Here is a 21,600-nt window from a genome sequence, read left to right as displayed (position 1 = left end):
ATTGAAAATCACATTTTGTTGTTGTCTACATAGACAGATATTCACATTTTGCTCAGCAAACTCCTGTTTTAGAGAAATATAACCAAAGTACAACCAGCTGGTAGCCCGTTGAGTCGAGTCCCCTGGAGCCGTGCTCACTGACAAAGACACTTTCAGACTGATGGCAACATGTTGGTGATCTGTCTGCATTTATAAATTAGACACATTATTATCAAACCCTGAAAGTGTCTGTGAGAGTGACTGCAGAAATGTTACATCCTGTTATGTGATCTGTGACCAAAAGTGGTCGTGGAAGTATGTGAAAAAGATTCAGTGCCATCACCAGACAGCCACAGATTTTCTTTTTCTTTTGAAACGAACATTTCGCGTGTGTGTGTGTATCAGGTGTCCCTGTATCGATGAAACATCACTGCACCATCTGTGTTGTGATACTGTGCTGTATTTTTCCCCTTCAGGCAGAGGAAAGAAAGCATTCTAACACTGATATCTTTAGTTTGTATGCACTTACACTTCAATCATTATGCAGGTCAAAGCTAATCTGCTGTCCTCGCTGCTCGTTTTCTGTGTTTATGTGTTGTTTAAGCTGAGGTCTGCTCGGCTCTAAGCTGGTTCACATGTCTGTCCTCCCTCTCTCCTTTCTGCAGGTGACGTGATGATGCTGCTCATCTTCATCTCCAGCTGTGTGGGTGATGGAGGCTGAGGATTGTGTGGATGATCAGGTGTGTTTGGCTACTGACGTGTGTTTCATTGTGTAGTTTTCACAGCATCAGGTCCTGTTTGTTTCACTCTGAAAACCATCAAACTCTTTACATTCACATGTGTTTTGCTGCAGGAGCTTCACTCTGATCCTGACCTCCTCCTTCTGCTTCAGTGGTTTCTGGCTTCATAACTTGGTCACCATGGCGACCATCTGGATGACTGAGGTCCCTGATTTGACTTTCTGAGGTCAGTCGTCACTGTTAATGTTATATTTGTTGTGATTGTTAAAAGTTAGCAGGCTGTTACATCTGGTATCATGTATTGGTGTTTGTCCTCTAATATATCAGGTGGATGAGACCAACTGAAGAATGTCCCCCTCTTTAATAGAAAAGTTGGTCCAGCCCAAACAGCTGTTAAATCACAGTAACATTGATCAGTATTTAGAGACAGATGAGTTATTTGTGCAGCACTTTGCTGTAGATGAACTCACTATGATGTGTATTCACCCTGTCCCAATTACATTTTGATTAATAAATGTTAAATCTTAATATTCACTGTCAAACATAATCAGTCAGATCCATATTAGTACTGAAGTGTGGAATGAAACAGGCTGGTTACGTTAAATCATCCCAGGATGTGGGTTAAATATCGGTCTCCTCATGGAGTCTCAGACTGAAGTCGATGAAGCAGAGATCAGGACCCTCATAATATTTGAATGCACTTCCACAGTTCTATAAAATCAGGCATCCAGTCATGCAGTTACAAACCTTTGTGAAAAATGAGTCAGCTCGCTGAATTAAAGTGTAGTGTTATAATAGATGCTACCACAGGGGAAGAAGCTGTTTGTGAATGCAACGCCTGAGATGAAGCTGCCAATGTTACAACAATAGTAGCCAATGATGAATATTCAAGAAGCTCTATTGAGCCCATTGGAGGAGGCATCCTAATCAAAATGTTCACATCCTCCTTTCCTGTGGTACACTTGTAAAACAAACACTGCATACAGACTGATAATACACCGACTTATCTATGCTGTGGTACTTCCCATTATGAATAAACTGTGTGTAAAGAATATAACTTAATGAAGCGGGAAGATAAACATCAGTGCTGCATTTATGCCGCCTCTCACACAGTGTATCAGTGCATCATGACGCCCACAGTGTCCTGCAACAGCAGGAAGCTCTTGAAGGAGCCTGTTTTAAAATCAGCTACAAGTTTTTCACGGGCATCAGAAAGTGGAGCATCAAAGGCGTCAAACTGCCTGTTAATTCCTCTACGCTTCATTGTTCCTGGCAGTCTGTATACAGGGGGGTAGAAAAGCCATCCAGTGCTTGCAAAACTTTTCCAGTCGGGCTACCAAAACCCATCTCAGCCCTGCTGTCGGGCTATCATAGGAAGACAAATATATGTCAATGCTTTGCATTTTCTTTCGCAATGTAGCTGAGTAATTATTTCATTGGCATCGACGAGCCTCTGTCAATATGTGACATATTGAAATCGCGTTTGAATGTTCTTTGCTTTTCCTTTCACTTTGCGATCGCGTGAACTGTGTGTAGAGAGCGACAGTACTGATTGGTGAGTGACAGATTAATTGCGCACCAATTCCTCTGACATCGTCTTATCACTCATTAGCTTACTATTCAAACATGACAAGTGAAATCTCCACAGCAAGCTTAAACATGTGAGAGGTTGATTGTGCAGAGAATTGCTGACCGTTATGTAAGTACGTGTGTAAAAGCAGCAGGATTTACGCAGGTATTTTAGTTCTGCAGAGCCAAATAAGACAAGTCAGGGTGAAGAAGTGACAGCCAAAGAAAGCCACAAAACGGAAAAGTTATGACAAATCAGACTATGAGGCAAAAAGAAAGCGCAGCTTTTTTGGTTTCATGGACAAAAGAATTTCTGTGGTTGGAATATGCTATGCTAAATAACAGTGTTCTGCTGGGTGTGTCGTGAGTTTCCCTCGATATCTCAGTCGACAAGCGCCTTTGTTACTGGGACCAGTAATTTTAAGAAAGACCCCATCAAACCCATGAGAAATGCAAGAAATGCATTATGCTCAGTCTGCAGTATCTTCCCAGAACAAACCAATTGCAAAAAAAACATACTAAAAATAAACCAAGCACAACAAGAAGTCCTGAAAAATCTGTTTAGAACAGTGTACTATGTTCCAAAGAGTGAACTACCATTGGCAACATTTAGCAGTCTTTGCAAACTTCAAAAAGCAAATGGCCTCGATCTTGGTTCCACTCACCTCTTACCCGTGATTTCAGTGGAAATTTCAGATTCAGGATCTGACACAGACTGATTCATGTTCTGCACAGTTCTTACAAGTTCATAGAAATTTCTGTTCAGTTAGAACCAAATATTTGACTTGATGATTGTAATTTTTATACAGTTGATGTAATTTGTGTTTTAACTATTTTTTGATTGGAGTTTTGTTTCCTTTACAATATTATACTTTAATGTATTTAATGTATAATATTGTAAAGGAAACAAAACATCAATCAAAAGATTGTCCTCTTTGTTTTCCTTTTTTTTCCGGCTACTTAAATTTATTTGGGCTGCCAAAACTGAAGAGTGCCTGCCCGAAGGGCTACCAGGGATTTTGAAATTTTGCGAGCCCTGCCATCCATGTATAGAAAGACAGGATTGTGAAAGAAACAAAAGAGACGAGGACTGAGTGTTGTTCTTGTTCCTGAAGGTGGTTCTTTGTGTCTCTGACGGTGTGTTTGTGTTTATGCTGCAGAATCAGGCTGGTGCTGAACATCAGGCTGTTAACTGCAGAGCATCAGACCTTATCTGTGGATCCTCCGACGGTTTCTCTCCCAACTCCTGGAGTTGGAGACATGGATTCATGGAGGACTTCAGCTTCTTGTAGCTGCTCCTGCTGATAGATGTCATTGCTGTCTTCTCCCTCTGCACTGGCTGCTACGTCTTCTTTGTTTCTGCTTTTCTCTTTGTCATGACTGTGAATCAGGCAGCTGTGCTGAAAATATGATTGTTCTCCTTATAATAAAGCTGGAAGCTGAAAATCCTGCCTGTGCTGAGACATTTTTTCATGCATGATCTTCACAGCAAAAACAAACACAGGACAAAGGAAACTGTGGGTGACGTCATCTTTAGTTCATAGAAAAATATATAAAAATATTAAAGACACCACATTCATTTTAAGAGCCAAAATGAGTGTAGATCATTGAACCAAACAGCCTAAAATGTGTTATCATTGTTATTAGTATTATTTATCAGCAATATGGACAGTTGAATGTTTTGGCACCTGCATTATTCTCATTTTCATTATCAGTTCTGTTGTTGGCTGATTGTTGTAAACTTGTTATAACAGAGGGGAAGATCGTTCTGGGCAGCAGAAATGAGGAAACGTGAAAAATGTGAAGAAACTGTTGACAGTAATTTATTAAAGTATCAGATTCATTCATTGAAGTCTGTTCTGGGTTGTTGGGGACAGGAGGCCGAGCTTTCTCCCGTGGGCCACACGCAGGCCTCAAACAAGAAGCTGCAGTGATTCTGCACCGTGGAAAATGTTTAAGTCTGAAATTAATTTTATATTCATCTTCTAATGTAACCTAAAATCATCCGCAACACAAACATAACAACTTGTACCTAAAACATTTATTCAGTGACATTGAGGACCTGTGGACATCACATTTTGGGTTGTCTAGACCAGAATACTACATTTTGCTCTACAAGGGCCTGATATCCACTTACGAGGACATTATACTGCCACTGTTCTATTGAAATTTAAAACAAATGTCCTCTTATGTGGATCTCATTTTCTCAGAAACAAAAATTAGGTTAAAAAAAATAAATCTGGTAATCCTTTGTTTTTGCATTCATCAGGTGCTGATCAGCCCAAATATCAAAGAGAAATTAAAAATGCATGCTGTGGAAGAGTTCAGGTCTTAGGAGGTTAATGCTCACTATGATCTTTGAGACTTTGGAGAATAATATTAACACAAATGTGTCCTAGAAAAAATAATTCAAATAATTTTTGTTATAAAAAAACGTTTAAATGTTGATGTGATTTCATTTTTTGTGTTTAATTCTTATTTGGAAGGAGGCTCCATGATGGAGCACTGCGGGACTAAATATTGGTGTTAACAGAAGGACTGCAGGTAGACTGAAGAATGTTTATTATGAATGATTATAGTAATAATTCATTACTCAGACATTCATTGAATAGTTTATTTAATGTAGTATAGTCTGTATAAATACGCATGCAGTTGAATAAAATGTAAAATAAACAAAAGGATTATTAACAGAATGTTTCAGAAATGCAAACTTGAAGTCTGAAGGTTCTGAGTCATCCAGGTCATCATAGTCTAAGGAGTTTGGAAAGAAAAGCGTCTGGACTTCTTTAAGTTGCTTGAAGACGTTTCACCTCTAATCCGAGAAGCTTCTTCAGTTTTAAGGTCAAATGGTGGAGAGTCCCAGATTTAAACCCAGTGGGAGTTTCCCCCCAGACGCTTTTCTTTCCAAGCTCCTTAGACTGCAAACTTGAAGATTAAATGAACAGAATAAAATACATATTAATATCAATTCCCTTTCCTGCATCCTCAAACACATTCAGAGATATGTTTTTAAGACGCTGAAAATATGCAGCTACCAGAAATATATTTAACTAATGAGCGCAAGAGCAGGAAGGTCCACGCAGCTGCGGTGGGTGCTTCCACCAGCATCCAGCCCACAAGGCCGAGAATCCAAATGTCCTCCACAGGACTGACTGGAAAGTAAGCTTGTCCAGGCTGGCAGACCAAAGTTCCTCCTCTGCTGACAGCTACTCAGGGTCCTCGTCGATTGTCCCGTTTTCTTCGTCGGCTGCAGAGAAAGGGGAATGGTAAATGATAAATTGCCTGCATTTGTATAGTGCTTTACTTGAGGACCCCAAAGCGCTTTACACACTCAGTCATCCACCCATTCACACACTGGTGATGGCAGCTACAGCTGCCCAGGGGCACACTGACAGAGGCGAGGCTGCCGGACACTGGCGACACCGGGTCCTCTGACCACCACCAACATAAATTGAGATAATTATCTGAATTCCATGAGCGGGTCCACGTCTTTATACGCGCTCCTTTCGGTTCTCTGTCCGTATATGACACCCAAGCACACCCGGAATTTCACGCTGCTCTTCTCGTTTTCGTGCGACACCTATGAAGTCATGAGGCCTCGGTCAAAGTCACTCTGCCCTCTCATCCAAAATATACTGATGTGCTTCATCTAAAAGTTACACTAGTCGATAAATAATCACACTGAGGAAAAGTTACTGTAGTGCGAGCTCAGTGTAAGTCACAGTTTAGCAGCGATCATGATTATGACGATAACCAGTCGTGGCACATGAAATGGAGACGTATCTAGGCTCACAGTAAATTGGCCTCCTGTTCGTTTTTTTCTTTGCCTCTGCAGTCTAAAGGCCTTTACACACCAGAGCCTAACATTCCTCAGAGTATTTAAAAATATTTTAAGCATAATTTCCCAGGACGAAACTTTCATTCATTTATTTTTCTTTTAGTATCAAGCTCGATTTTCCGATTTTTCGCAGTTCTAACGAATCACGATCGTGCTTAACCCTTTAAACCCTAACCGGTGACGTTTAGCATTTTTAGCAAGGGTAGGCCCTTGGGTACTCGAGGGTAGGCCTCGAGGCCTGGAGTTGCCTACCCCTGGTTTAAAGGCTAAATTAGGTCAGGGTTTAAAGGGTTAAAACGCGCGTTTGTGCTTATTAGAACCACATGTAAATAATAAAGTGACCTTTGCTCAGACATATGCGGGACACGAGGGGGTATCGGGGCCATATTAAAAAATATATCTAATTGATGATTCGGAGAGTAAAGTCGAAATTGGGGAGCGATTTGTCGTTCAGCTCCTTGATCTCTCCTTCAAAATGATGCATCTGATGCAAGGATTCCGACACTGCGTGTGCTGTGCCACAAGACCCGAGAAGATTGCTGATCAAGTGTTTGTAGAGGATAGGAGCCGTGGAAGTGGTTTGGCTTGAAAGTGCGAGCGTAATCGCTACATTTCATCTTTTTCCCCCAAAAAATAATATTTCGCGTTTATTCGCGAAAGAGACTTTTTTTAAAATTTTTTTATGTGGCCCTAATACTCCGTCATACTGATCTAATGTCGAACCCGGCTATGAAAAAAGAGGATAGGCTACTTACCGCTGCTGGTCGCGGCCTCTCTTCTTTACTTTCAGCCTCACGACAGATGGATCCCCCTCTTTCTCTCCGTCTTCATTTTGTTTATAGCAGAAATAATATCCATGATCTTCCTTCCTCGCCTGTCGCAGTTTTAAGGAAAAGTCTCCAGAGAGTCTTCCATCAGCAGTGCCGTTACTTTTATCTGTGCAGGAATTCCACTCAAACACAACTTGCTGATTCATCTCCCATCGTGCAGAGACAGTCTTCTTGCTGGTAGTTGGAAAGTAACACGGCAGTGTCGCTTTTTCTCCCTCTTTCACGGTGACATTGAAAGGAACTAGAACTTTAACCTGGATGCGCATCTCCCGGCTGCCGCATCTTAATACAAAAACGCCACTGTCATTGTAAAATATGCGCCTGAACAAAATGGAAGAGCTTTGAAGGATCCGGTGTCGGTAGCCCCGGGCGGGTGCCCACACACCGCGCTGGTGAACAGCCACCTCCACCTCCCCCTGGGGCTCAGCCCGGAGCAATTTTCCTTCTTCATCGTTCTTGCAGTTTTGTGGAAACGTGAAGGAGTTTCCTAAAACAGGCTGGACATCTGCAGACAAACGGGTAAAAACAGCGACGACGAGCAGCGAGCCTAACATATCTGAACACCGGTCAGAAAGTCAAGTGCTTCAAGAGTCCCCCACCGGCACCACCCCTCAAATGAGAGCTGAGGACGTTTGCCCCACAAAGGGCAGGCGTGGAGAGGAGAGGGCGGTGTAGCAGGCAAGTGCCGTTTATTGAAGTTTTTTTCCCTCTTTTTTATGTGTGTGCGTGTTTCAATAGTTACTGAAATGCCAACAATAACATTTCAGTAGCTATTAATCACAATTTTGCTAGATAAAAGGATCTGGCTTGCATAAGTCACATAACTACTAAGCGACTGATGCGGCAGTGAGCGCTCGGTGTTGTGCCAAAAACTGATTTCCGGTATTTGCTGAATTATATCACGTCATCTTGAGCAACAAACATTCCTGTAACAAGGCAGAAGCCGCAATCAGTTTTTGACAGTGACTTTTATGTAGTTAAAAAAAAAAAAATCTTGTTTACTTTAAAAATGTCTCTTTTAAGAGTAATCTGGCCGAGAGGACAGCTGAAATTGCAACAAATGCAAAAATAGTTCTGTAAACATATTTTAAGTGGACAAAGAGAAGCTGATTGATTATAATGTAAGTACAATAACAAAGATTCGTGAGAAACAGGTAATTTTTTAATTTTATATATAACCCACGATACTACACACAAAAAACCCCACGGAAGCATTGGAAATCACTTTTTGGCACACCTGGTCCTTTTGTAAGAGCACGCGCATGTTTTGCGGGGAAGGATTCTGGATCAGCACCATGATGCAAACTCGTAGCCACTGTGTATACAGTATTCTGGAAAAGGTATAAAATGTCACTGTATGTATTTGTGTGTGTCTGTGTTTTATGTGTATAGATTTTTTTTAAATTATCACTCATGATATAACATTGTGCCCTGTGAGGATAGGAGGAGGAAACAGTGGATAAAGGATCTGTGCGAGGCTGCTAAAGGCAGTGGATCCCTCACCAGCTGGATTACAAAGAGCACAGTAACAATAACACATGTACCAGTTGTTGCATTGCAGAGATATTCAAGTATAAAAACAATAATAAACACAACTGCAATGTTTTGGTTCTATAACATGTTTCTATCATTACTTTAGGGTGTCTGAGAGCAGGAAAACCAGGCTAATGCTGGGCTTACACTGTGCGATTTTTGGCCCAGTCCCCACTATCTCGTGGCAACAATTATGTCAGGATTTGGTGACAGTGTTGGTGTGTTTGATCGTCTCATTTTGGTGCAAAGAAATAGTTGATCTGACTGGATGAAACTGATATTGACAAAGTTTAACTTTGAGGACATAATTTGCAGAAACAAAGTGATAAATCACAGTGTGTTTTATTGCAATACTCAGAATGTCGCAAAATGTTTCAACAATGCAATAATATACTATCATGAGTGAAGTATTGCACCTGGTGATTCCCGCGTCTAGACTTTGATCTTTGCTGATCGGCAACATTAACGTCCATCAGCACAGCGTTTCCCACTGAGAGCTGTGGACTGGCTGCACCTTGTTGACAGGCTGAGTGACCCTTGGAGAGATGTGGACTGACCTCGGTCTCAGAAGCTCAATTCTGCACGAGTGCACTGAGCCTCAGCAGGCAGACAGACTCCCTGACATTTATTAACTGTACTTACTGTACGGGAGCAGAGAGATCCAAGATGAGTCAGTCTCTGTGTTGTGACTTTATGAGATTTCCAAATCATTGCATTTACATTTTAAAACACAGAGTTTGTAAAACTGTGATTCAGATTAATTTAATTTTAACTTATTGTTCTCCTGCTGGGCCCCATCTGTTGGTTCATGCTCACTGCTCTGTGACTGTGTGGCTTGTAAAAGCCTAACTTCTTGAAAGTTTTCTGACAGCACGTTTCTTGACAGCAGTGTAAACCACAGCAATTCATTTCCCCTCAGGAGTGGAAATCAAAGTGATTCAAGTCTTAACATTTATTGAAGGCTGTGTGGGAGCGCTGAGTAAACAAGTGCTGCTGTGGAGCTAATTTGGCGCGAACTGCTTTATGTTTAAATTAACAGGGTGATTCTCGTCAGTATTGCTGGTCAACAACTGCACATGAATCCCTACTGTGACTGTGTGTGTGAAAGCAGTTACAAAACTAAAGTAGCTCATGTTACATGTGCTAATGTGTTGTTGGCTGAGGCTCAGGAGGTTACAGAGCAGATCACTGTCTAGTCTCCCCGTCTAAATGAAAGTGTTGTGTAAAAAAACACCAGTCTGTTATCCTTTTACTCTCTGACATGTTGTACAGGGTGTCATCTGATTTCAAAAAGGCTGTATTTTTCTACAGTAATGGACAAAGTAGCTATTTATGCAGTTTGTTAAATCAACAAAAAGAAAGAAACATCAGAGCAGACTCAGCACAGGTCAGCTGATCACATGACCCAAGTTAAAGTCCTTCTGGAGCTCAGTGCACTGAATCCAGCTCTAACTCCAGATGATGATGATGATGATGATAACTCTTGGTTAATATGAAGGCTGGCAGGAGCCTCGTTAAGACTCATCATAACTCTGCTGCTCCCTCTCTGCAGGTGCTGTATTCAGCTGACATGATGATGCTGCTCATCTTCATCTCCAGCTGTGTGGGTGGAGCAGCAGCAGAGGTGGAGGCTGAGGATGGTGTGGATGATCAGGTGTGTTTGGCTGCTGAGAAACAGACGTGTGTTTCATTGGTGTAGTTTTCACAGCATCAGGTCCTGTTTGTGTTTCACTCTGAAAACCATCAAACTCTTTACATTCACATGTTTGTTTGCTGCAGGAGCTTCACTCTGAGTCCTGACCTCCTCCTTGTGCTTCAGTGACTTCTGCCTCCATAATTTGGTCACCATGGCGACCAGCTGGATGATTGGTGTCCCTCCTCTCACTTTCTGAGGTCAGTGGTTACTGTTAGGGTTCAGTCTGTGAAAGTGAGGAGTTTGTCCACTGTGTGTATATTTTAACCCTTAACAAACTTTATTTACTCCATTTAAAAGACAAAAAGTAGAGTGTTGTGTTCATGACCAGGTAAAATTAAAAAACAAAACCTGTAATGATGATGTTAGATCGGCCTTCACAGAGCCCCGACCTCCAGCCATGACTATAAAGACCTTTCCACACTGAGCTTGTCTTGTTTTAATGAACAATATGTGCTCATAAAAAACCCACTGTGAAAAAATGTAGTCGACATCCAGTGATGATGAGCTGATGTTTCTAAACAGGAAAAGGAGGAAACTGAGATTCTGGGTTCATCTGATTCTCAGCAGCAGACAGAATTTCATGGTTTGATCCAGAAGTTGAAACTTTCGTACATGTTTCAGGATGTCAGAGGAGCCGGTGGAGCTTTTGTTACCAGAGATGGGATCAGATCTGAGGAGGCAGATGAATCATTTCAGAGAGTGTGTCGAAAGTTGTTTTCAACACTGGTGTGTTCGAACTGTGAGCACCCTTTTAGCTAAATGCAGTGATCTGATTGGTCAGATCTGTTTATTTGTACGCAAAAATCAGGAAAATCAAACTTTTACAGGAAAAAGTAAATGCCTCAAATTTGTGCTGTGACATCAGGCGATGTGTGAACAGCTGCATTAAAATTCATGAGTCTGAAAAATATTTTTAACACATGAAAAGAGCTGCTCCTTACTGAACCCGACCCTGCAGAGCACTGAGGGCATCCTGTCCAGCTTCAGGACCACCTGGCAGGAGTTTGTGGAGGACCTGGGCTTCTGGAGGGTCCTGCTGCTGCTGTTGGTCATCGCCCTCCTCTCCCTGGGCCTCGCCTACTACGTCAGCAGAGTCCCGCCTTTCTCAGGGTGAAGAGGAGGCAGGAAAATAGATGAAGATCTTTATGTAGAACAAAAACTCTGGTATTTATTTGTTGTGCAAATCTGGTCATTTTATTTGAACAACATCATGTGATGCTGCCAGTGCAAAGAAGAGAGGACGATGACTCAGAGACACCAACAGCTTCATGTGTGGCCTAACACCTTTACAACCACGCACTGATAAAGTCACTTTTACATCCCTGTTTGCTCTGTTACAAGCTGTATATTGCTGATGTTTTGTATCTTTTCATTGTTTTCTCCTCACTTGTTATTTATTCAAATGTTGTTGGTATGAATTTTTCCCTCGCTGTCTTTATTTCACACAAATACCTGCAGCCTTTCTGACTGGAAACAGTTTTGTCAGGATAACAGAGCCGACTGCAGAGAAACACCTGGACTGAGTTTAGATGAAGCTTCAGGTTTAACTGTGGGATTATAGCAGCAGATTAATGCTTCTTACTCTGTTGTATATTCATTTTATCTTAATGTGCTTTTGTTAAAGGTTTTCAGTGTTTATTCCATCAAACATTTGAAGTCATTTAATGTGCAAAATGAATCAATTCATGACTGTAATCTGCATCAGGTTAGAGCGTCACTTTGTTACCAACTAAAAACTTTATTGGCACACAGCAGCTGACCTGAGCTTTTTACAAAGAGCAAAGAAAACAGGAAAGACTGTAAATCTGTACAAACAGGCAGGATTAGTAATCGCTGTAAATGAATATACATACAGAACATGCTCTCACCAATGGGGGAAAACCCTCAGGTGTTACTGATCTTTGATTATTCAGCATTTTAATGGTCTGGGTGACGGTAAGAGAGATGTTACAAAGAAAAACAAACACTTGAGATTCTTGTTTGTACCGTAAATTGTTGGAAGACAGCAAATCAAGCCTTACTGGAAGCTTTTTCAGGTATAAGCTGTACTTTCATTCAGTGATGTTGGTACAGTCATTCGTACCCACCTTTTTGGTCACACTCATTTGCAAACGGTCAATTACCCCGTACTAGTGATGGGATTTCCGGCTCTTTTTAGAGAACCGGCTTTTTCGGCTCCCAACTGGCTCTTCAGGTTGTTTTGTTGCTTTAATTAATTTATTATTAACAACAATATGAAATTATGCACAAAAGGAATTACTAATGTAAAAACAATCTGGTTTTATTTATATATGTTTATATATAAATATATACGGTGGCCTCTAGAGACAAAGCACATACAAACTCCAAAACACATTTCTAGTGTTAACTAACCTTCCCAAACAGAGCTACCTCGATCACTTAAATTACACAATTGAAAGCGTTTGTGTATTTATACACAAGCACTCATATATATTCAAATCATTTTTTTAAAAAAATGTACATTTACCTGTTACTACCACACCAAATCCGGTCATTGGTACTTGCTGGCTTGTGTAGCCACTAGGTAACAAAAGCTCAACACTGCGCCGAGCATCCTGGAGCACTTCTGTTGTCTTTTGTACGTGTTTTGGAGTTCGTACTGGTTTGTCTCTAGGGGCCACCATAAATATACTTTATTTATTTACTCCACATAAAATGTAATAAATAAATCATATAATACAAAAACCAACTATTTACATTTCAACTTTTAACTATTTAAATTTTCAGCTTTTTCCTTTTAAACAAATTTAAAGTGAAACAACACAAAACACTGCAAACCACAACACAATTAAATATAAGTTAAAATATGAAAACAAAAAGAAGATGCACATTCTCTGTCATATGGGCCTGCACGAATAAACTTTCTGAATCCTTTATCATCCGATTACTATACCTTTCTAATGTGACGTTGTTGTCCCTGGCTCTCTTTCTCTCTCTCTCCCTCCTGCTCTGTTCCTGTGCTACTGCGAGTGTAACTACCGCCCCTCCCCCCTCTGATCAGTGCAAGCACAAGGCTCGCGTGCGGAGTGAGGCGGAAAAAAAGTGCGAGAGAGAGGGTGAGAGAAAGAAAGAAAAAAACACGGAGCCGGCTCGCGTCGTTCATTTCAAAGATCCGGCTCACTACCCCGTACCCACTGCTGCTGAAGAGCTTTGAGACACACAGAACAATAACAGTTTCACTGAGGAAGAAAGATGGACCATGTCACACTCTCACCCATGGCTGCTTATTGTCCTGTTTTTTAGTGACATATAGACCTTCCCCTGGATGTGCCCTGTTAGAAAAGAGAATATCCTGTCAAATTAAGGCTGAGACTCTTGTGTTAAAACCAGGCTGTGATGTGTTTGACTTCAACTAATATCAGTACATAAATGTTTCACCGCTAGTTTCTGCTACATAATGTGATAAAGTGCTGTAGGCTACATGTTTGGAAAGATTTAAAGGGAAGTAGTTTTGTTTTGACATTCTGGTTTTAGTTTGAGTGTGAATATAGCACACAGCCCTGCAGGATGACATCCATATCAATTGAAGTCCTGTTTAGTCCACATAACAGTTTCAGTGAACCGTGCACTGCCCAAAGACATTCAGACTTGCTAAACCAAAACAAGGCAAAGCTTCAGATAAACCTACATAAGGTTACTCTACATTTTCACTTTGCTGTTTGAATGCTTTGCCTTGCAGTGTCACACCTAAGAGGATGTTCAGTTTTACTAAGTTTCACCAGGCCTTTGCATGTAAGTCGTCATCATGTTCAGTCATCTGATGAGAAAAATCAGCCATGGCATATTGTCAAACTCATCGTAAAAGCCCTCGTACGGCCCACTTTGATCTCAAATGTGCAGAACCAGCAAAACTCCCCTTTGTGTCAGTGTGAACAGTACGACTGGTGCAGTTTTACTGCATGATATAGAAATACTGCTGCAGTAATGAAAGAACATGTGCTCACTAGTATAAAAACAAAAGGTTATGGTAGTGATTAAATTACAAGAAAGTAACTCACGTTATTTCACAAAAAAGTGTTTTTATTTTAATCAGAATATATTACAAAAACAAAAACCCCACAAAAAATTACATTTTCTATGTTTTAAGTGTTATTGTTTATCTATTACTTAATTGTTTTAGTGTAGTATGAATGGCAGTGGGGGATTCTTTTATACAAACTGTAAAAGAGAAACTACCCTATAAATTCAGAAACTCATGTCCAACATCACATATTCCAAGGTTGTCCAGCGGGCCAGATTAGAGTCTCTGCTGGGCTGACTGTGGCCCTCCGGCCATAGGTTTGACACTCCTGCCCTAGAACATGTTTTCCAAACATCTTTCTTTTTTCGCTGTCTTACAACTAACATTTCAGCTTAGGTAAAATTACAGTTGATGACATAATAATGTTGAACTGTCTTAGCAGTTCCTTCAGTGAAACTATGAAGTCAGCTCCGCGTGAGAGTCAGGAATCATCCATGCATACATACATACACTACCATTGTTACTTTATCACGCTGTGATATACCGCGCTATATTGTGACATACATACAATTCTATTCTGATGTTGTATTCTCGTATTCTACATTGTTCTATGAGTGTATTCATGAGACCCCTGGTGGGCTGCTAAGGTACTGCAGGTGTCATATAAACTATTTTATAAGTACTCAAGAAAGAAAAAGCTGCTGATTGTTATTCAACAGAATTTGAACTTTGCGCGATTTCTAAATGTCTAAATGAATTTAAAAATACAAAATTTTGATCAAAAAGTCAAAAAATAAGAATATGCTGATAACACTGTGATTCTGAAGTGAAGAGGAGAGTATCATTCAGAGTGAGATAAAAATGTCCGAATGCGTAAAAATCGCTCTCCATTTAATGACCGAAATTATATTCTGATCAACAGTTTATTAGTATAAATTTTACAGAACAGAGAGCTGCAACGGTTATTAAAAATCACGCATTCCGTATAAACCTGTAGTTTTACCATCGAAAAAAACGATTTACTGTTGATTTAGTGACATTAAAAATAGGTTTGTCCATATATCTTTATTGCTGAGTCTAGACTCTCGTGCTTGAGCAATAATAGGCCACCATTAATAATCAGAGCCAGGAGACCGAGCCTAATACTACAGCACTGCACACAGGACTGTGCGGATCGTTTGGCTCAACCTGAGGCCCTTTAGGCCACTAAATCCAAACACCTCATCTGATCGTTTTAAACCTGCTTTAAGTCGTTTTTGGTACATTAAAAGTGGAAGTGTAGGCTTTAGGTTTTTAATGTGTGTATCGCACATGTGTAGCATTCAGTTCATTGTTTAAGGAAATTCGTTTAGTGAATGACACTGACAGAAAACTTTTATTTTCCAAAAAAGAGAGAAAAAGACAGATTTAAATAGCGCTATTATTATCATGCTGACTTTCCGATCAAGTCAGTGATGAAATGGGACATAATGTCATCAATCTTGATGTAGTCTTTTCTATGTGTTGACAAGAATCATAAGGCTTTTTGTCAGTTTTCAACCAGTGAATCATTAAGTTGACCTTGAACACTTCGGTGGATGTAAGCAATCATTACATCATTACAGAGTTTTATCGGAATTCTATCGGAAAATACAAAATGAAAAAAATATGCAGTGATTTGTGTTAAATCGTAATAAATAAATAAATGCTGATGTAAAAATTACAGAATAATTTGTCTTCTTTGTATCCGCATTAGAAAATGTTTGTGTGGAGAGTGAAAGGGTTTGCTTCATTAGTAGACTCTGAGAGGTGTGGACTAATTTCTGTTTCTTATTTAACAAAAATAAATGTAAATATACGTTTAAAAATATTAAAATGAATCCAAGAAGCACTGTGGTCTAAAAATGTATCCATGTGTATTGTTTAATGGTAGAATCATACGTTTGACGTTTATAAAACAGATTCTAATAGGAAAAGAAGGTGAGCATGGCTTCAAATAATTTATTTTCATTTGTCAAACCACCCGTTTCCGTCTGGAAGGAGGAACCTTTAACCTAAGCCGAGGCCTCCGTGATGGAGCAGGAGAACCACGAAGTGTTCGTGAAAATGTCCGGACTTCACCGTGAACATACAGGAGGCCTGTGAGGCCTGAAGGCACTGAAGAAGAACATGTATAAATATTACAAAAAATAAGAAAAAGTAAATTAAGACAGGAAGCGAAAGCTTTAATCGGTGTAAAAATTCATCATTATAATTATAAGCTGCACACATTAATAAGCTGAAGCGCATTAATAAGTTAAACGTTGCCAAGTATTGCTCCTAAAAGTCTTCAGACGTCTGCCTGGGACGCATTTGATGGTTTGCGGCCATTCATCTGCAGAGGAGGAGGATGGCTCAGAGGGTCCGACGCCCCATTTACATCATGTCGTTCATCTCCGGGCCCAAAGCGTCGTAGTAGACGTGACACGTACGTGGAGCAGTGAGATTTCAGGAGCCATCCCCACACAAGGCCCAAAACCAAAAAGACCACAGCTGTGATGCAGACAGCGGCCAGAGTTCCCAGTCCGCTTACTTCTGAGGTCGTCTGTGTCGGCTGCAGAGGATACAAGAGCAGAAATGCGATCAGATTCAGACGCAGGAACTTTACATGAAGCCGTTTCAGGTCTGACATATAGCCGTAACGATATCTATTCAATGGGGCACGTTCACACAACCTCACACTTGCTCTTCCTGTGGCAGGCTAAATATGTGTCAGTAGTGATGTAATATGACATGTTGCATAATATGGGATGCATTTATGTTACTGGTGTACATTTTTACGTACTATAAAGTATCATATCGCAAAATCTGTGATATAGCGACATTTATGTTCATTAGCGCACAGAACTGTGAGACAAGCCGAGAAAAGTCTCAGAGTGAAGGGCTCCAATGATAATGACCTCAACAATCGTCAGCAAAGCACAGTACATGCAAACATTAATGCAAATATGTATGACAACTGGAAACAACAAACTTGTTTCATTGATTGAGACAAATAAGACGCTCTGCGGTGTTATCAGACTATGAAAGCACGCGAGGAGGAAATACGAGCTGATTCAAGAGTAAACAAATGAGTCAAAGCCTCGATAGCTTCGCCTCATTTGACAGAACTGTGACTTACTGATGCGGTTTCACGGAGGAGACGCAGTTAGTTAAAACGACCGAACATCCCTGATATATCTGTCAGTTTTATTCTGTGACCATATTGCGCAGCTACAAGGTTGAGTTCTTGTATTTATTGTCAAACTAAAGTGTAAAGCAGTCATGTTATAAGTATCCAGGGAAAACTCTACCAAGGTTACGCTACTGTTGTTTTATAATGTAGCTGCTGGGATCGTGTTTTACTTCTTCAACACTTTGATTTATGTGGAGTGTTTTTTACTCTTTACATATCAGCATAAATAGCAGTATTGTAAATTTCCCTGACATGATTTTGAGGTTGCATCCACACCTGAGGGGCCAGCACTAAATTGTCTGTCTGGGGTTTTTTCCATGTGTGTATGTATAGGGAGGTGTGGGTGTGGCTGTAGCCAGGAGGCTACAGGCACCGTTAGGCCTGAGGATGGCTGGCCAGGCCCGAGAAGGATGCCACATATCTGAAGCGTCGGCGGGGGGGAACTACTTAATGGTGTGGTGAATCCTCCACCGACGCAGGATAATTGAGTGAGACTCCATGTCAGTGTCTTGAGAGCAAGTCAAAGTTAGTGTATGACGGCTGCGTGTATTGTTTCCCCCCCAGGAGGAGCGTGGGAAGCCCGAGAGCAGCAAGCACCGGGAGTGCTGACACACAGGATCTTTGTAACGCCTGTCTTTCATGGAACAGGGTTGAAAATCAGTGTTTTTGTGTGTTTTCTCGGGGAAAACAAGGAGTTGTGGATGGACTGTGAAAATCAAAGACAGATGTAGTTCTATGTCTGCTGTAAACCACTACCGCGGTCAAGTGAGCCGTCATTTGTGAGCCGCGGTCAAGCCAGCCGCATCTTCTCCGCCGCATAAATTTCCTTGCGCTTTTACACCAGTCTTTAAGGTATCGCCTTTTCGCTTTATATCCCGATTGAAAGCCTACACCCGCGCGCACGTGCACGCGCGCGAACACTCACACGTGCACGCGCACACACAAATTACAATGGAACAGCCCAATACCACCATCGTGACAGTCTGGTTGCATATTCAAAAATTCATTAAAAATCATCCTTAGTAGTTGATGTCCAACTTTCAACACATCCCTCCTCTGGGACACCTACTGTACCTCTGTGCCAAGTTTCAGCCAGATTTACTGTAATATTCCTCAGAAATTAAAGGAAACTTGTATTCAATGCAATACAGTCAATACAATTATGTCATTTTCAAAAATTCATTAAAAATCATCCTTAGTAGTTGATGTCCAACTTTCAACACATCCCTCCTCTGGGACACCTACTGTACCTCTGTGCCAAGTTTCATCCAGATTTACTGTAAAATTCTTCAGATCTTAAAGGAGATTTATATTCAGTTCTCTACAGTCAATACACTACAAATATGTCATTTTCAAAAATTCATTAAAAATCATCCTCAGTAGTTGATGTCCAACTTTCAACACATCCCTCCTCTGGGACACCTACTGTACCTCTGTGCCAACTTTCAGACAGATTTACTGTAGAATTCCTCAGATATTAAAGCAAACTTGTATTCAATGCAATACAGTCCAATACAATAGAATTATGTCTATTTCAAAAATTCATGAAAAATCATCCTTAGTAGTTGATGCCCAACTTTCAACACATTCCTCCTCTGGGACACCTACTGTACCTCTGTGCCAAGTTTCAGACAGATTTACTGTAGAATTCCTCAGATATTAAAGCAAACTTGTATTCAATGCAATACAGTCAATACAATTATGTCATTTTCAAAAATTCATTAAAAATCATCCTTAGTAGTTGATGTCCAACTTTCATGAGATTCCTCCTTTAGGACACCTACTGTACCTCTGTGCCAAGTTTCAGCCAGATTTACTGTAGAATTCCTGAGATATTAAAGCAAACTTGTGTTCACTGCAATAAAGACAATACACTACAATTATGTCATTTTCAAAAATTCATTAAAAATCATCCTTAGTAGTTGATGTCCAACTTTCAAAACATCCCTCCTCTGGGACACCTACTGTACCTCTGTGCCAAGTTTCATCAAGATTTACTGTAGAATTCCTCAGAAATTACAGGAGATTTATATTCAATGCAATACAGTCAATACACTCCAATTATGTCAATTTCAAATATTCATTAAAAATCATCCTTAGTAGTTGATGTCCAAATGTCAACACATTCCTCCTCTGGAACACCTACTGTACCTCTGTGCCAAGTTTCAGACAGATTTACTGTGGAATTCCTCAGATATTAAAGCAAACTTCTATTCAATGCAATACAGTCAATACAATAGAATTATGTCTGTTTCAAAAATTCATTAAAAATCATCCTTAGTAGTTGAGGCCCAACTTTCAACACATTCCTCCTCTGGAACACCTACTGTACCTGTGTGCCAAGTTTCATCAAGATTTACTGTAATATTCCTCAGATATTAAAGCAAACTTCTATTCAATGCAATACAGTCAATACAATTATGTCAATTTCAAAAATTCATTAAAAATCATTGTTAATAGTTGAGGTCCAACTTTCAACAGATTCTTACTCTGGGACACCTACTGTACCTCTGTGCCAAGTTTCAGACAGATTTACTGTAGAATTCCTCAGATATTAAAGCAAACTTCTATTCAATCCAATACATTCAATACAATAGAATTATGTCTATTTTCAAAAATTCATTAAAAATCATCCTTAGTAGTTGATGCCCAACTTTCAACACATTCCTCATCTGGGACACCTACTGTGCCTCTGTGCCAAGTTTCATCAATATTTACTGTAGAATTCCTCAGATATTAAAGCAAACTTCTATTCAATGCAATACAGTCAATACACTCCAATTATGTCAATTTCAAAAATTCATTAAAAATCATCCTTAGTAGTTGATGCCCAACTTTCAACACATTCCTCCTCTGGAACACCTACTGTACCTGTGTGCCAAGTTTCATCAAGATTTACTGTAATATTCCTCAGATATTAAAGCAAACTTCTATTCAATGCAATACAGTCAATACACTCCAATTATGTCAATTTCAAAAATTCATTAAAAATCATCCTTAGTAGTTGAGGTCCAAATTTCAAAACACCCCTCCTCTGGGATACCTACTGTACCTCTGTGCCAAGTTTCATCAAGATTTACTGTAGAATTCCTCAGAAATTACAGGAAATTTATATTCAATGCAATACAGTCAATACACTACAATTATGTCATCTTCAAAAATTCATTAAAAATCATCCTCAATAGTTGATGTCCAGCTTTCAACAGATTCTTACTCTGGGACACCTACTGTACCTCTGTGCCAAGTTTCAGACAGATTTACTGTAGAATTCCTCAGATATTAAAGCAAACTTCTATTCAATGCAATACAGTCAATACAATTATGTCATTTTCAAAAATTCATTAAAAATCATCCTTAGTAGTTGAGGTCCAACTTTCAACAGATTCTTACTCTGGGACACCTACTGTACCTGTGTGCCAAGTTTCAGCCAGATTTACTGTAGAATTCCTCAGATATTAAAGCAAACTTGTATTCAATGCAATAAAGTCAATACACTACAATTATGTCAATTTCAAAAATTCATTAAAAATCATCCTTAGTAGTTGATGCCCAACTTTCAACACATTCCTCCTCTGGAACACCTACTGTACCTGTGTGCCAAGTTTCATCAAGATTTACTGTAGAATTCCTCAGACATTACAGGAGATTTATATTCAATGCAATACAGTCAATACACTACAATTATTTAATTTTCAAAAATTCATTAAAAATCATCCTCAATAGTTGATGTCCAACTTTCAACACATTCCTCCTCTGGGACACCTACTGTACCTCTGTGCCAAGTTTCATCCACATTCACTGTAATATTCCTCAGAAATTACAGGAGATTTATATTCAATGCAATACAGTCAATACAATAGAATTATGTCAATTTCAAAAATTCATTAAAAATCATCCTTAGTAGTTGATGTCCAACTTTCAACACATCCCTCCTCTGGGACACCTACTGTATCTCTGTGCCAAGTTTCATCAAGATTTACTGTAGAATTCCTCAGAAATTACAGGAGATTTATATTCAATGCAATACAGTCAATACACTCCAATTATGTCAATTTCAAAAATTCATTAAAAATCATCCTCAATAGTTGATGTCCAACTTTCAACACATCCCTCCTCTGGGACACCTACTGTATCTCTCTGCCAAGTTTCAGCCAGATTTACTGTAGAATTCCTCAGATATTAAAGCAAACTTGTATTCAATGTAATACAGTCAATACAATTATGTCAATTTCAAAAATTC

The 21,600-nt window shown here is 39.8% G+C and overlaps 2 protein-coding genes and 2 long non-coding RNA genes across 5 annotated transcripts in view; 2 read left to right on the top strand and 2 right to left on the bottom strand.

The window, feature by feature from the left end:
* The first annotated feature begins 640 nt into the window (after window positions 1–640).
* On the top strand, window positions 641–3,504 carry LOC109194419 (uncharacterized). Its single transcript, XR_002060802.2, has 3 exons — window positions 641–719; window positions 833–945; window positions 3,449–3,504. It is a non-coding gene; the product is annotated as an uncharacterized LOC109194419 (long non-coding RNA).
* A 1,894-nt stretch (window positions 3,505–5,398) lies between these two features.
* LOC109200643 (uncharacterized) lies at window positions 5,399–7,532 on the bottom strand. Its single transcript, XM_019356213.2, has 2 exons — window positions 6,882–7,532; window positions 5,399–5,535 (listed from the first exon to the last, which is right to left on the bottom strand). Exons 1-2 carry the CDS (start codon window positions 7,508–7,510, stop codon window positions 5,499–5,501), a joined length of 666 nt encoding a protein of 221 aa, XP_019211758.1. The 5' UTR covers window positions 7,511–7,532; the 3' UTR covers window positions 5,399–5,498.
* Window positions 7,533–8,229: 697 nt separating this feature from the next.
* Window positions 8,230–11,863, top strand: LOC102082976 (uncharacterized). 2 transcript variants are annotated; one of them, XR_002060800.1, is made up of 4 exons: window positions 8,230–8,296; window positions 10,042–10,143; window positions 10,269–10,382; window positions 11,144–11,863. It is a non-coding gene; the product is annotated as an uncharacterized LOC102082976 (long non-coding RNA). The 2 variants fall into 2 exon arrangements; XR_003217479.1 differs by having other exon boundaries at window positions 10,708–11,863.
* Window positions 11,864–15,393: 3,530 nt separating this feature from the next.
* The window catches only part of LOC109200644 (uncharacterized), a 33,028-nt gene continuing 26,821 nt past the window's right edge, over window positions 15,394–21,600 (bottom strand). Inside the window, exon 3 of the mRNA XM_019356216.2 lies at window positions 15,394–16,739. Within this exon, the coding sequence (XP_019211761.1) occupies window positions 16,476–16,739 (264 nt within the window). The 3' untranslated portion in view covers window positions 15,394–16,475. The remainder of the gene's footprint in view (window positions 16,740–21,600) is intronic.

The sequence above is a fragment of the Oreochromis niloticus genome, unplaced genomic scaffold (genome assembly GCF_001858045.2).
Source record: "Oreochromis niloticus isolate F11D_XX unplaced genomic scaffold, O_niloticus_UMD_NMBU tig00001078_pilon, whole genome shotgun sequence".
Taxonomy (NCBI): Eukaryota; Metazoa; Chordata; class Actinopteri; order Cichliformes; family Cichlidae; genus Oreochromis; species Oreochromis niloticus.
The sequence above is the reverse complement of the archived record's forward strand: the minus strand, read 5'-3'. Positions and strand labels throughout refer to the sequence as shown.